The 15,552-nt window shown below is 41.3% G+C and overlaps 1 protein-coding gene across 1 annotated transcript in view; it reads right to left on the bottom strand.

Annotated features, from left to right (window-relative positions):
• Positions 1-15,552, bottom strand: part of LOC115391399 (protein kinase C-binding protein NELL1) — a 314,577-nt gene that overhangs the window by 257,022 nt on the left and 42,003 nt on the right. The window contains exon 3 of the mRNA XM_030095681.1: positions 6,285-6,435. Within this exon, the coding sequence (XP_029951541.1) occupies positions 6,285-6,435 (151 nt within the window). The remainder of the gene's footprint in view (positions 1-6,284; positions 6,436-15,552) is intronic.

Here is a 15,552-nt window from a genome sequence, read left to right as displayed (position 1 = left end):
TCTTTCATAGAGTTTATTATTAAACAGATGATAAACTCAATTCCGATGTTTCTCTGTCCGCAGAATGTGAAATCAGGTAAGAGTCAGTCAGCATGGGAAAGCACAAATGCATATAGCTTTAAGTTTTCATAGAATTTGTCTTTTTTTTGAAGTCATGCTACGCAAAACTAGCTAAGCAAAAAAAAAAAAAAAAAAAAGCTTGTTCACATGTGAAAACCACAGGGAAATTTTGGCTGAACATGTACTGCAGGAGAAAGAATAGCAAAAAAAAATAATAATAATAATAAAATATTTTGGTCAGTCTCCAGAATGAGTCAATAGCAAACAGCATTTTTACTGTGCTGCATTCTTTTTCTTAAAAGACTGCCAGGAAGAAGACTCCCTGGAATAAAACATGGAGTGCAGCGTGGAAACCGGTATCTGTCAGAGGTGAAAGGGCACGGCTCATCCCTCAGCTTCACTCCACAGGGGAGACTCGGATCGAAACTACCAAGTTTAGAACTTTGTTCAAGTTGGAAAACAAACATTATCTGATGGTAACTTCAAAAATTAATTCAGTACATTGAGTTTTAGCATAACTTCAACATGGCTATCTGTAGATCTTCAGACTGTGTTTATCAGTTTAGAACATCACTGTTTCAGAGCATTGCATCAGCATTTTAACAAACTGAAGCAAAACAAATGCACAAGAAACATACTCTCTCATAGCATAGAGCACGTCTGTAAAGATTTGGGAATCCAATACTGTTGCAAAATAGAGTTGCACAACTACTATCCACACTATTTCTACTGCTAATGCAAACAAAATTAATTCTGATCAAAGGGCTTTTTTTTTTTATTAAAAAATCGAGAATGTTACTGTAATGAAGGAAAAAGATGGTGGCATTCAATAATGACTTACTACCTCAGAAAGTAGTTTAATCCAAGTTTCAGCACTCATCCATATCTCTCCAATGCTAATGAGACGAGGGGTAACGGACATAACACACATCCCAAATTTCAAGCCTTCCCTGCATCCTGAGATGCACCGTGTTGGAGTGGCACGCGCTGCAGCGTTGGAGTCTGGATGTCAGTATGCACTGCCAGACACCTCTCTCACCGAGGCGACCTCGGCAGTACCAAACTCCTGCAGAATGACATCCTAACCCCACGAGGGCCACCAATCAAACAGCCACCACGCCGGACGGCCCGGGACAAGCAGGCGGCAGCAGAGCAGCGGCCAAAGCAAAGTTTGAAGGCTGAGTGAGCGTAAACCAGCAACACCGGCTTTGTTTATTTTTGTGTCTGCGTATATCAACGGTCCTCAACATGCGGCCTCCACGCCGGTCGCCTATTTGTGGCCCACAAACTGTTATTCCTCCACTGTGTTTTGGCTGGGTCAGCACGTGCGAACGGGGGTTTGTCTCCATGCCAACAATACAGCGACAGCCTGTAACCAGGTCGCCCACTGGGTGCAGTTTTTCACTTTCAGTTTGGTTTTTAGAGAAGCTCACATATTGGCATTTTTTTTTCTCAAAGGCCTTGACCGCATGGAAATGGCATGTTTCAAGTTTGCCGCTCAAAGAAAAGTGGACAGTAAAAAAATCGGCAATTCGAAGAAAAATGAACTGGAAAATATGCATTTTCCCTCCAACCAGCACTCTTTTTCACCCTCCAGAGCAACAGAGTGCCTAAGCCAAACTGTTCATGGATTTCCTGTATGTTCAATTTGTGGAGAAGCTGGCTGAGAATTTTAACATACGTGTTGATGACTTCATGTCGGGAAAACAAGTCCTTCTGTGCAGAAAGGTGAGAGATCTTCCCACGGGCTACGGTTGCTTCACTGCAAAGTGAGCTAATTGACCTGCAAGGAAACACTGCACTGAAAGAGTCATGCTGTCAACTCCTGGGCAAAAATGGTGAAAGCAGCTACATTTCCTCTGCTGCATAAGATGGCACTTCACATCCTGACGATGTTCAGCTCAACCCACTTCTGTGAATCGTAATCTTCAACAACGAACATGGTGAGGAACCAGAACCACAGTAGACTCACAAATGAACATTTGAGTCAGTGTGTCCACCTGGCAACAGACACAGGATGAAATTTCTCCCATTAAGATGTCTCAGCATGAAGATCTGTGCTCGAATGAAGACTCTGAAAGTGTAAAGTTTGCATGTTTTTACTTGGCATGCATGAGTTTTCTGCGGGAATCTTGTTAAACCCTCCACTACCTGAAGACATATGCATTAGATCAGGTCAATCTGATCAATCTGAGCATGACTGTACCACTCCTGTGATGGTGCATTGGCTTTGGGATTGGATGGAATTAGTTGGAATTAGTTAGAAGAGAACAGACTTTATTAATCTCACAGTGCAGAAATTTACAGGTGCAAGAAGCTCATCGAAACACATGGGGGGTGCGCAAAAAAGCAGTTGGTTGCTTTCACTTTTAAACACTGAAAAGACTTCAACATATATTTACTTCTCCTGCACATTAAGGTCCACGACCCTTTAATACAAGTGTATAGCAGGTAGTGAGTTCTCTTCCTCAGCATGTTTTTAAAAGACCGACCCCTGCAAGTGCTTATAGGCAGGCGGGAGAAACAGGCCTGCCGGGTGACAAAGGTGGATGAACGGAGCGGGCTGGAGGAGCTGGCTGAGGATCTTTGGTGTTTGAGAGCTCAGGTGGGAAGAGCAGTGGAGAGACCGGTCTTTGAGTCGGCTCATCACAGAGCTGCTGCCACTTCCTGACAATGAGAGCATTCCTGGGTCCCAGAAAAATGCTGTCTTGGCAGAAATGGGCTTCTTTTGTTCTATTCAGCCTACTGGAGCAGCAATAAACCTTCTCCCCCATTCCCCCAGTGCTGGGCACATGAAGAAGGAAAAGGAAAAAAAAAAAAAAAAAAAAAAAAAGCTTTTCTGCTTCTGCAGAGGCTTCTGAGAAATGCTCGCATTCAAAAGACGTCTCCACTTTGAGGATGAGGAGAGCCGCGGATGAGAGGAGGGAGGAGAGAAGTATATTATCGTACCGCGCAAGCAGACTTGGCGGAGTAGGTGGGAGGGAAGAAAGGATGGCTTGATTGTGTCGAAAAGAAAGACAAAAAAGTGAAGAAGAGACAGAGAAGGAATGTGTGATTGGATTTGGTGGAGCCACAGGAGCTGTCTTTGAGCTGAATGGGAGGCCCGTGTTATAATGGGGAAGAATGGGCATCGGCAGAGGGCTCTAATAGGGCCTTCAGAGAGGATTCAGAGGTTCAGAACAAATCCTCAGTCACAATGGAGCACAGGTCTGCACCGAGCCAGTCCAGGCTCAGCCCATCTCACTAAATTTAATTACACTGGCAGTGAAGCATTTTGACTCACACAACAGCTCGTCTCTAAATAACTTCAGCCCGCTGCAGCTTGGCGGGACAAGATTTCCATGCAAAAAGAAAAAAAAAAAAAAAGTCATTTACAATAATAACATTATTTAAAGAAGGTTAAATCATGGAGTGAGAAAACCCTGATTTAACTCCAGGCCTGGGCTTTCAGTGGATGCATATTCTCCAGGTTATCCAGGTATTCTGGCTCTCTCCCAAAATCCCAAAAACCTGTGTTAGGTTGGATAATTGCTGATTATCTTTCTGTGCTTATGGGCTAGCAAATTGCTCAGGATTATTCTATTGTTTTTTTTTTTTTTCCGAGCCGGTGAAGATTCCCTGACACTCAGATGTTACAGATGGACAAAGATACATTTCACTTCCTCAAAGTCAATTATTCAACTGAACATTTAATCTGTCATGAAAGTCAAAAACATTCATAAACTCTAAATGTCATTTCACCCCAAATTCAAGACAAAAAAGTCAATGAGTTTCACATTTCACCATACCTGAATGAAATTAATTATTTCCATCAATGTGTTGTGAAGTACTTTGTGTTGTTTTTGGTATGAAAAGTGCTGTACAAACAAATATTGATCTGATTTGATAAACAAAAAAACCATCTGATTACCTGCGGTCTTGCATAACACACGCTAAACTGCATGTTTATGCCAAAAGAGCATGAGCATCAGTTCGCATGAGTTTTGCTGGTGGTGAACTAACAATAAGGCAACGAGTGATCACAAAAAAGAGCATTCAGCCCATGGTTCTGTGCACTTCACCCATGATGTAGAGATGATTGATCGGCTGTATCGTTTCTGTGCTTGCTTACTTGAGCTTGCCATGGTGTGATTGGATTGAGTACTAAACCCCCACCAGTTCAAAATGAAATGTAACCCGTTGATGGGGATGTGTCGGGCTAATTAAAGATATTGAAGCATGACAGCAAACAAAGAAAAATGCAATCTGTCACAGCTGTGAAGAAAAAGATGAGTAACAAGAGATATATTCTCAAAAGATTGCAAGATGGAAGAAACGGTACAACACAGAAAATATCTTGTAAAAAAAAAGTGTTAAAATGAAAGTTGTGAGGCTGAGGCTGAGGAGATGCTCCTCCATACACTGACAGTAGTACAGTCAAATGCAAATGTTTTCAGATGTAAATCACATAATGCAATATAAATGTATCTAGTGCCATAAACCTTTCCAAGTATTTTGCGGAACACACACCTGAAAGCACACACTGATAAAAGCAAACCCTCTAAATCAACAGTGTATCATTTTACATGCCTGTCAAACTGAATATTCCTACCACAAACCCTGATCTGAAAATAAGTTAAGGCCTCATAATCACACTCAGAATTAGAAGATGTGAACTCTGGGTGTGATCTATTGCGGCTGAGTGGCTTTAATGCAATATTTGCTTAGCCCAGGTACTCCTTGGAGCTCCATGCCTGAAAGAGGGAGGCGGTTCATTTAACTGGCCCCATTCAGCCTTCCCTCGCTACTGTTTGACTCCAACCCATCGTGTGACAATTATGCCTGCAGGTAAGGGAGAAAGTGAGAGAGACTGACAGAGAGCCATAAAAAGCGACTTTCAGGGTTACAGTAGGGACCAACACATTTCTTCTAAAGAGGAGTATACCTGACACATTAAAATCCTGCAGGAAAAAAAGCCAACATAAATTGCTTTCCCTTTATGGTTGAATGTTATTATGGTGTATTTTTTCATTGCCTTTGTAAGCCAAACATTAACAAGTGAACCAATAATGAAAGAATCCATTAATTCAATTAATTTTACTTGTTTTCTGTTGTCCGGTGGGAAATGACAGTACTTCTGGTATATTAGGAAACTGCTAAAATGCCCCACTAGGAGTGTTGCTGCGACTGGGTTTAACAGATGCATCCATCACCGGTCAACAGGTAACTCGATAAGCTGCTGTGTGAAACAATACTCACAACTGCACAAATGCACAAACTCGTATGTGCATTACGTCAGCGTGTATCACTGAAATGTTTGACAATAGGCAGCATGATAGAAAGTGAGCCACAACACATGGGACCAGATATCAATGCAATTTTCATGACAGGTTTAGAAGCACTTCTATTAAATAGACCAGGAACAGCGTCTTATTTTTTTTTTTCTTTAAGCTCGGGAGAACAGGATGGATTGATCACCACCCGTTCGCAAACAGCTTCCAGACGGAGGGGCTCTAACAGACAGTATGAGAGCATGATTTTAGCGTTGTCTTGACCCTCAGCGAATACATTTCCACACATGCTCACTTTGACTGCATGTTTTACAGAGCTGAAGGCTTTTACCTTCAGAGGACAGGGGGAAAATCAATGTTGCCTGCCCTTTAAAAAAACAATTCACAGTTGTGGAGTTTCTCGGGGAGGGGCCGGGGGTGAACTCACTGCTGCCACTCAGCGATGTCTTACAGCCATCGCTTTCGATTCATTGCCACAAATTCAATACAGCTCCTCCAACAGCCAAAGAAAGATTACCAAAATTCCTATTCGTGCGTGTTTCTTTCACTCTGAGAGTTCATGGCAGATGCTCAAGTGTAAATTCCTGGAAGAGTGCCTGTGCAAAAGCTGAAATTCAAAGAACGTCTAGTACTGCTCAGTGCTTCATGCTCACCTGCATACACAAAACATGGAAGGTTATCTTGTAACCCTGAGTATACAGGTGGAAAAGCAGTATTATTTCACCCAAAGACCAGCCCTCCCATTATCCTCTGACTCACACCGGCAGAAGTGTAATCACACACTGCTCTGTACATCACTACACTTCATCAACAGCCATCTGCGGACAGCTAAGAGTAAGAGGAGAGTTCATATCTGGGTTTAATTTAAAACGAGAGTGCTCAGTAATCCGTGGAAGAAAAGTTATGCAGAAAAAGAGCCGCGGGCCAAAATGAAGAGGATTACAGACGGATTACCTGTGTTCTGACTCGTGGATGGAGAATATAACACCAGACGTGGAGGACTTCTGCTGGATGGAGGCCAGGAAGGTAAACTCACTTTTACTCCTGAACAGCTGCACCACTTTTTCTGTGATGTGTGCCGGGGCGTGAACTGCTCTCCCAACATCTGAAGGAATAAAAATCAAATGGAAAGAAATCATGAGCTTGTGTAAACTCTTAACAGAGGGCGATGTGCTGTCTGCCCCCTCCGTGCGCACTTGCCAAAAGCGTAAGCAACATATTAGGAGAGCTAATCACACATGGCAACGCACAACGCAACACCTTTACACTTTGAAAATGTATCTCATCAAACGGTTCTGCCTGGCAGTCTGCATCAAATCATCATCCCTGGATGCAAAAGGGCTTCATCCACTAAACCAGCACAAAGAAACTCATGCTGAGATACTATAATCTTGCAGAAAAGTGTACACAAATTATAACTTTGTCTCCTTGGAGGCAACGAAAATATCTGCTTTTGATTTAAAAAAAAAAAAGTTTCTTCCACAGAGACAGTTTGATTTAAAAGCGAGTTTACTTCTACAACTTTTTTCCCCTCATACTTTGGGGTATAAAAAGTACTGTCTCTTCCGGGTGATTGAATCAGCACCAACAGCAGAACACCCATCAAATAAATGTCCTTTAAAAGCTTAATAATGCTGCCAACGCTCAGGAATTAAGAGTGAAACTCAAGTGGTTTTAAACTCACCACACGCCATTCCAGTGCCGTAAAGTTGTGTTATCTGACTTGAGCTTCAGATATCACGGCTGATCCATATCCAAATGAAGCTTTTGGATTTTGGGTGTCAGTAAAAGGCTTCTTCTTTGAGATAGTTATTTTTCGGAGACGTATAGACACAGCCAGGTGTTTAGAATAACATTGACATTTCCCCCTCTGCCAGAATTTTCTTACACATCTCCTGAATGTTACTAAAAGAGGCTTCAGCGGTGACTGGGTGCTTTTAATGGATGGATAGCTTTAACATTGTTTTTCAATCACCCCTACAAGCGGAACAAATGGCTCAACCCCAAAAGACAAAAAAAAAAAAGAAGAAGAAAGACATTAATTTTCACACAGTCATCGAAAATCTAAGTTATCTTTTAGAGCTACTAAAGTGTTATTGCCACCACTGAAAAGTAATTCCTGGAAGAATCACACACCAGATGAAGGAAATAACAAAACCAAACAGAAAAGGTGTGAACTGTGAGGAGCACTAATCAGAGGAGAGGAATCAGCCTGTCAGCAGCTGCTGGATGTGATGATTGGAGGATTTGGAGGGAAAGGAGCAACAGTCAAGTCAAACAAGATGAGTTCAAGAACGCCTAAACTGACAAACCACAGAGAAAAAGTATATCTCACTCATAATTTAACCAGTACAGCTTCCATTAACTTTATTTATTGAAAATCCACTGAAACATTGTCTTATTCATAACTTCAATTTATAATGTATAGATTTAGTTTTATTTTTTTTCCCGTGCTTTACCAATAACCTGAATCTGTCACGTTTACCAAGGAAAAACATTTGATGTTCGCATACTGTCAACTTAGAAAAACTCTCAAAAGAATTAACATTTCAATGGCAGTTTGTTCAAAGTGCAGCCTTAAGTGCTGATCAGCACTTCTCAACACACACAGACAACAAAACAAATTGTGGTAAAGTATCTGAGAAGCCATAACATCACACAGTCTTTTACTTATTTATTTCATGCCTATGATCCCAGCAGGTATGCATTTTTCTGAACATCAAAGGTGTGATCCCATTATGAATCCTTCCACTGAAGCAACACTATACATTATATATAGTGTTGTTTTCAAAAGTTTCCCCTGTTGTAAGGTTTCAATAGTGCATTGGAATATTTAAGGAATATTATACGAATAGCATGATCTTGTAGTTGCTGGAATGAATGCCAGGAATGAAATAGACAGCGACACAGAACTTACAAAGATATTCATTCGTTCGTTTGTCTTTAAAACCCACGCTGTCTAAGAAGGAGATACGGCCAAGGAAGGGTGAGAACACAGTTTATATCTGTCTATCTATACACGCTCCAGTAAAGGCAGCAGGTTGACCAGGAGTTTAGTTTTACCGTCCAGATGATAAATGTGCACTTTTAGCATCATTCATTCCATTAATTCACTCTTCATGGTTAAACATGAGATGCCAGGTACCGTCATGTTATTCAGCTGCGGTGATTAAAGCTGCTGCACCTCGAGCATCTTCACGAAAGAATTAAACCTGAGGTCCAGGTTTACTGTTTTTGTTGAGAGGGAAGATATGTTTGTGTTTTTATTGATCAGATCGAACTCTCAAGAAATGAGACGTGCCTCGTGAATACTTCAATCTGTGGACTACTTTAACACAGTTTGGTGCATAATTTGATGTAAAGCTGTTTCATTAAATACTGTTTCATCTGATTTTTTTAAATACTGTTATTTTCATTTTGTCTTGGCTATTCTTATTTTTCAGTATGTTCTCAGACAGTGTTGAATATGAATTCAAAAAATGAAGTGAAATAATAAACAATTAGAAAATTAGTTTTGAAACTTAATTAAAACTAATTGAATACAATAATAATACCTAAATCAAATGCAAAATCCAAACTATTGTAACTGTGATGTACGTTCAATTTGGTACCACTCACAGCACAACCTGCTCTTCGCAGCCTGGTTCGGTGAGATTAAAGGAACTCATATTTGGCAAATACACCCTTAATGTTCAGCTCATCTCTGTGAGCACGGCTGTCAGAAAATGGAGTACAGGACAGCAGCACTGACGCTCCCACTGAACAGTCCCAGTAGCACATGACAGACAATCAGCCGGCGGTTGTCTCAGCACGAGGCTTTTAAATGTCCCCGGGGTGACGGTGGCCCGCCTGCTCCTCGCACTCTCCCCACTGCGACAATCCCGCGTCCTCCATCCCCCACAAGCTCTCCAGCGTGTCTCTGACCATCAGCCCTGCTAAGGCGCTGGCCCTGTTTCCATGCTGTAAAGATACTGTTTGATGTCAAGTATCTTCCACCCATCTGACAACCAGAGGAAAGGACATCGTTTCAATCCCGCAGTAAATGCAGCTGTCACTCACCGTGCCAGTGCTTAATACAGTGGAGCTCACACTCTTCACAGCTCTGATCGATGCCAGCAAATTGTAGTAATGATTCTCACTCAATACAAGGAGCAAACAAACCACAGCAGACTCGTATGGCTGTGCAAATGAGATTGACTGCAAAACGAAGACGGGCGCTGAACTGTATTTCATCCGCAGTGATTAGCTCGTTCCCTCTCAAAGCAGCGCCGGCATGGGATGATTCATGGTTCAGCTGGAGTGTGAAGCAACCGGCAAAGTTTTGTCGCAGCTGTATGGAATTAGCATTAATTAGACACCGCCAGTTTAAACTCTCCCATCTCCGACATTGGTCACACTAACCAGCAAAAGCAAAAGGTCAGCGGCGGCCAAACATGAGACGCCCGCTCACATCTTTCCCTGAGAAATAATGAGGAGATTTTAAAGGTTTCCTGTGAGATGGTTTTGCATCTGAATTTAATGAAAGCAAGTTTAAAACAGGTGAACAGGTCTAAGATGGAACCGACGTAGTGAAGAACACTGAAGGAACGACTGGAAGGGATAGCTCCCGATGAACAGCAATGCAAAACCAGTTTAAGTCAAAAGGTATAAAAGATGTAAGCAAGTCAGTCATGATGCTTCCATTAATTTAAACAACTTTAGTGATATTAAAGGTGCATTAAGGAGTTTTTCATCTTTAAAAATATTTATTTTCCACCATAAATATGTTACAATTATTCAATGATGTGTACAATGTGCCCTGACATATTCATTGTAAGTACCGCTAACAGCGCTAAATTGTCACTTGAAAGTTGCAGTGCCGGTCTGGCACCAGAATTTTTTTGGGGAGAATTTGAGAGGATGTGACGTAATGCGCGCTCCCGCTGGCCTGATTTGCTTGGGTTTCGTTCTGTTCGCCATTACTCCGCCAGATGCTTAGCGAGCAACAACTGAGCAGTATGAGGATGGATCTTCCCGAAAGTAAGAAAAGACTGGTTTCTAGCACTGCCACAACTCCAGCAGACTCCACCAGGCAAAACAAACTTAAATTTTACTCGAGCGCTACTAAAAGAGCGAGGAAGGAGTTCCCCTCCGTTCCCCTCCGTGCACATACATGGACGCAAGCCATAGGCACGAGCGTTTCACTAAGCTGCAGTTACGCCGAAGGCCTGCAGGGGCCGTAGTTTAGCATAAAACATGCAAAGTCCTTAATGCACCTTTAAAGTACTGAACCACTATAAATATAACACTCGTTTACAGAACATTTCCAGTTTTACATTTTCTTTTCAGAAAAGCTTCATTTTTTTTCACTTTAGATGTTGAAAATGATTTCTCTCTGCACAAAATTGGTGAGAGCATGGACAATATGGACAAATGATGAAGTTGGACTGGTATGACGGGTGTCTCAACCAGAAATCTGCCAGTTCCCAGATGAATATGGACTGTTATTGCCCATCAAATCAGTAGCAGCATTAAAAAAAAACAGTTTTCCAACATTTCCAAGGAGAGGGAGGTTTTTCAAAAAGTTCCACCTTGGGAGCCGCTTTCAAAAAGTTGCATTTTCAGTGGCTCAGAACTGTGCTGCTGTGTAAACGGAGACCAAAAAAACAAGCAAAGCTTTATGTTTTCTCTTTAAAATGCCGTTGTGTAAATAGGGCATTAGTTTATGTGTGAAATTTGACCAGTGACTCTATGCAGGAAGACAAGCTGAGGCCTTCAGGGGTCGTCACTGGGGTCATGTGCCTCCAGCTCCTTGTGTCTCCTACCTCTGTTACAGTTTCATGTCCTCTTTCTCTAAATCTTCTCCAAGGTCTTCACCTCCTTCCACCTGCCAGCTTCATCTCCAACATAATTTCTCCACATCGCATATATCAACGATATACTGGATGTTACGTTTGACTGCAACATCCTGAGCCCTGCTGTCTCACTGACACTATCTGTACAAATAAAGATTAAAGGGGCTGTAACATGCTTTTTTAGCTAGTCCAAACCCTAGTTTAAGCATTAACATGGTAATAGTTTATTTTTGGCGCTAAGGAAAAGTCATTTTCTGTGAAATAAAAGATTTTCTGAGTCCAATTCTGAAACCCGGAAAAGAAAACGCTCTGTTTCACTGAAAATCCCGCCTCCCCCCCTGTGGACTTTGACTGACAGCGTACTTCAGCCAATCAGTGCTTCAATACAAATACGTCATCAAAATGCATTAGCTTCTCTTTAGCTCTAGCTTCTCTACACGCAAAGACATGCAAAAACGTCTTTTCCTGTTAGAAACTCACCAAGCGCAGAATCTTGCTCTTGTCGTAATACTTGGTATTTTAGCTATAACTTTACTTATTGCAGCTTTCAGACGATGGTTAAAGTTTATCTCCGTAATCTCCGCTACGCGCAGTGATGGCGTCACTTCCGGTTTAGCCACCGGAATTCACCAGAGAAAAAAAATGAAAACAAAAAGCGGCAACGTTGATTGACTCGGCCGTTTCACGATCGGGAGGAGGGGCGGGCTCAGGGGAGCACTCTGCTGCTAGTGACGGCACTAGAACAGACAGACCGTTTTCACGGGTACGGGAGCGGCTGCCTCTCTGAGCAGGAGAAAAACAAGGAAGGCTCAAACTGTCACGCCCTGTGCCCCTGCGGCCATGTGGGGGCGCTCGGGTCCTGATTTTGTGTTTGTCTGCCCTCATGTTCTCCTGCCTGGTCACCTGCCTGCTCCTCTTGTTCTCCTGTCTGGTCTCCTGTCTCATTAACGGCCTAATGTGCTGCACCTGTCCTGCCCTCTTTATAAGCCCCATCTCCTGGGCTGTGTTCGAAACCGCATACTTACGTACTACTCATACTAACTTATTGAGTATGCAGTGTGTTTACACTGGCAGTATGCGATTTTGAGTATGCGAGAAGTTCCCGGATGCATACTGCATTCGCCAGAAATGTTGAGTATACATCGTGTGTTCACTACTCATACTGAAATTGCCCAAGATGCAACGCGACGGACATTTGAATAAACTTTATTCAGTTCACAATGACTGTTTCTTCATGATGTACATTTAGCAAGCTGAGTATGGTTCTAGATTTAATCTTCCCTCCATTGTTTGTGCTCGTAGGTATGTTATGTTACGAGATTTTTGATTGGATTGACAATGATTAAAAATAGTAAAAACAAAAAAACAAAAAAAAACCCTTACATCTGAGAACAAGTCCATGCTGAAAGCGACCATGATGTACCGAAGACAGCGAGCCGATCTTTGTTGAAGAGCCGAAAAAACTCTCCGTCGGTAAAGCATCATAATTGGCATAATAAGTGGTCCGTTAACGGGACACCGGTCCAAACGGCGACGTTAAGCGAGATATATTTCTGAAAGATTGCCTTCTTGTTTTCAAAGTAAAAGCACAGATTTATCACTGAGGTTGTTTTGCATGAGAAAGGGAAAGGGGTGGTTTATTTTGGTGAAAATAACCGGAAGTGCGTTGCTCACTGCGGCTGGCTTGAATTTCGCCGAATTTATCCGAACAAAATCCTAAACGGCTGGTATTCGGACAAATAAACGACACACTCGGGCTCTAAACCACCACTTTGTCGCCTAATTTTAAAAAAAATCTTGATGAAGTTATACATTTGACGAGTTTAGAGCTAAAGTGAAATCAGCTTTAGCAGATCGATTTCTGCTCATGGAAGAAGTGCAATGCATTGTGGGTTATTATGTAGTATGCTGTAGTGTAAACGCTTCGCATACTGTTTGATGGACTGAGTAAGCAGGATGCAGGATGGATAGTATGAGTATGTAAGGATGTAGTAGACAGTATGCGGTTTCGAACACAGCCCTGGTGTGTCTTGTCGGCTCCTTGTGGGTCTGCCTGCGTGCTTCTGCGTCCCTGCCTGCGCCTCAGCTCCGCTTGCCTTGTGTTCCGGAATCCTGTATTCGTGGCAAAAAAAGACCTTTGAACTCCGTCTGGCTGCCTGCGGATGGGTCCTTCCACCTCGCACCGTGACACAAACACACAGGCACGAAGGAAAAAAAATCCCTTTGGCCGTGTTTTTGATGAGTAAATAACTATATAACAAGGTTAAAACACACAAAAGTGAATTTTGCATGATACAGCCCCTTTAATAACAAAATTGCTCAGGATTTAGACCGGCAGTCTGACACCTTTAAGACCAAACAAGTCACCAAATGAAGTTTTTTTTCTGGAGAGTTAAAAAAAAAAAAAAAAAAATTAAACCTTTAAAACTAGGGAAAACATTTTAGCCAGTTCAGAAATTACTTTTTTTTTAACAGTATCTAGCAATTTTTGATTAGTGTTATTGTTTCACCCTTTTAAAGCAGCTGTTGCCCCCTTTTTTTCACTCTTTGACCCATTTGTGTTTTTAGCTTTTTCACAGGTTTCACTTTTCTTTAACCTTTTGTTGGGTTTGTTGGATCTCTCAACTTCCCTTTTTTTAAATGTTTTTGTCCACATATAAAACACAAGAAAAACAATGTCATTTATAGTGAAAAAAAGAGTTATATTAAACTCATTGTTTTATGTGGATTGAATCATAGTTACTAAGACGTGAACTTGAAAGCTCTACATTTATTACCTGCAGTGAAAGGCAGGAAAAATAACTGGATTAACACAATAATGAAGCATGAAGTAATTTGAATGTCATATTTGCTACCTTGAACTGAAGTCAAGTCTGAAAGGTAGTCAAGTGCACAGACACGTTTAAAAAAAAAGCGAGAGAGAGATCATTTGGAAAAGTTTGAAGTTGTATCTTGCCACAGGCTGCAGGTATTTGAGCATGAGAATTAATATCCAGTATCAATCAAAGTTGTTAGGGTTATTCTCTGTAAAAGAGCCTGAAATAATTTGTTTTACCTGGCACTTTATAAATAAAAATGGACTGAATTGAAGTTGAAAAGAAAATGGGAAAGACAAGCAGAGAGAAGCCATTCGTTCTTATAAATCAGGGTTTGAAAAAATAAATAAGTAAAACAACGAAGTTGAGCCAAAGGTTATTCATGAATGGAAAGAGTGTTTCATTAAGTTATTTCTTCTCAGAGAGATTTGCTACCTGCAGTGCAGAAGAGTTTCACTTCATCTGAGTCAGTTCGCTCGAGTACGCCGAGGTGACAGAGTGCTTTCTCACTTGTCATATTAAATGTGCTTGATTTGTAAAAGACAAGGTCTTTCACGGGATCTGCCCCTGAATCCTGACTCCGTGTATTGGCAAACGATTCAAAGTCACATCTGACTTCCTCAAGAAGTCTTCACTGAATGATTACTTATTATCATACTGTCATCTGTCCCTGTACAACAACTCCAACATAAATTATGTTTATGAAAGTAATAGTGTTTAATTTAAATAAGGAGTGACAGTTATTTGTTGAATTGTTGGGATTAATATAGAGTGGATCTGCTTTATTATAACTTCACTGACAAGGATCATACAGTAGTCCTCAATAACCGCACTGAACATTAGTGCAAACTAAAACCTTGAATATGACTATAAAATATTAAGTTCCCTGATGATATAAAAAGAAAAATTAAACATTATTACCTATCAAAAGGCAGGAACTACCTTACATCTTTAGTAATGGATCACTTTACATCGTATATATGAGGAGTTAATGTAGTGAGAAGTGAGTGTATAATCTTTACTTTTCGACTGATGATGTACTTTTTAGCCTAAATTGGGATAAATTGAGTCTGATTGCATGAGGATATCTGTAAGAACAGCAACAAAGTTAAAATGCTAAAACCACAATTCAAGTTGTTTTTATTTCTTCGGGTAAGACTGCACTGACAAGCATTCATTTCTCAAAATAAAATCAGCAGTACCTACCCTTTATCTATATCTAGACAGCCTTTACAGCAGCGCTTAACAGCCATGCATATACACACTCAATTCCCAAAACTCAGCAAAAGTCACTTTGTTTTCTTCCTCAATCACTTAAAACATAATTGGATAATGAATACCAACTGCACCAAGGCTGCTCAAACCACAGAAACTGTCATTACACCCCAAACAAACCACTTATCGTGATGGATCGATTGTATGACGGGAGCAGAAGTACAGCGGTGCAACCTGACAGTCTGCACCGTACAGCAGTCGTGGGCTTGTAGACATAAACAAACCCATTTAGGGTGACAGGGGGAACAGGTAGAGCGGGAAAGGTTCGTCTCCCAGCAGACGAGATGAAGCTCAGTG

The sequence above is a fragment of the Salarias fasciatus genome, chromosome 1 (genome assembly GCF_902148845.1).
Source record: "Salarias fasciatus chromosome 1, fSalaFa1.1, whole genome shotgun sequence".
NCBI classification, from domain to species: domain Eukaryota; kingdom Metazoa; phylum Chordata; class Actinopteri; order Blenniiformes; family Blenniidae; genus Salarias; species Salarias fasciatus.
The sequence above is the reverse complement of the archived record's forward strand: the minus strand, read 5'-3'. Positions and strand labels throughout refer to the sequence as shown.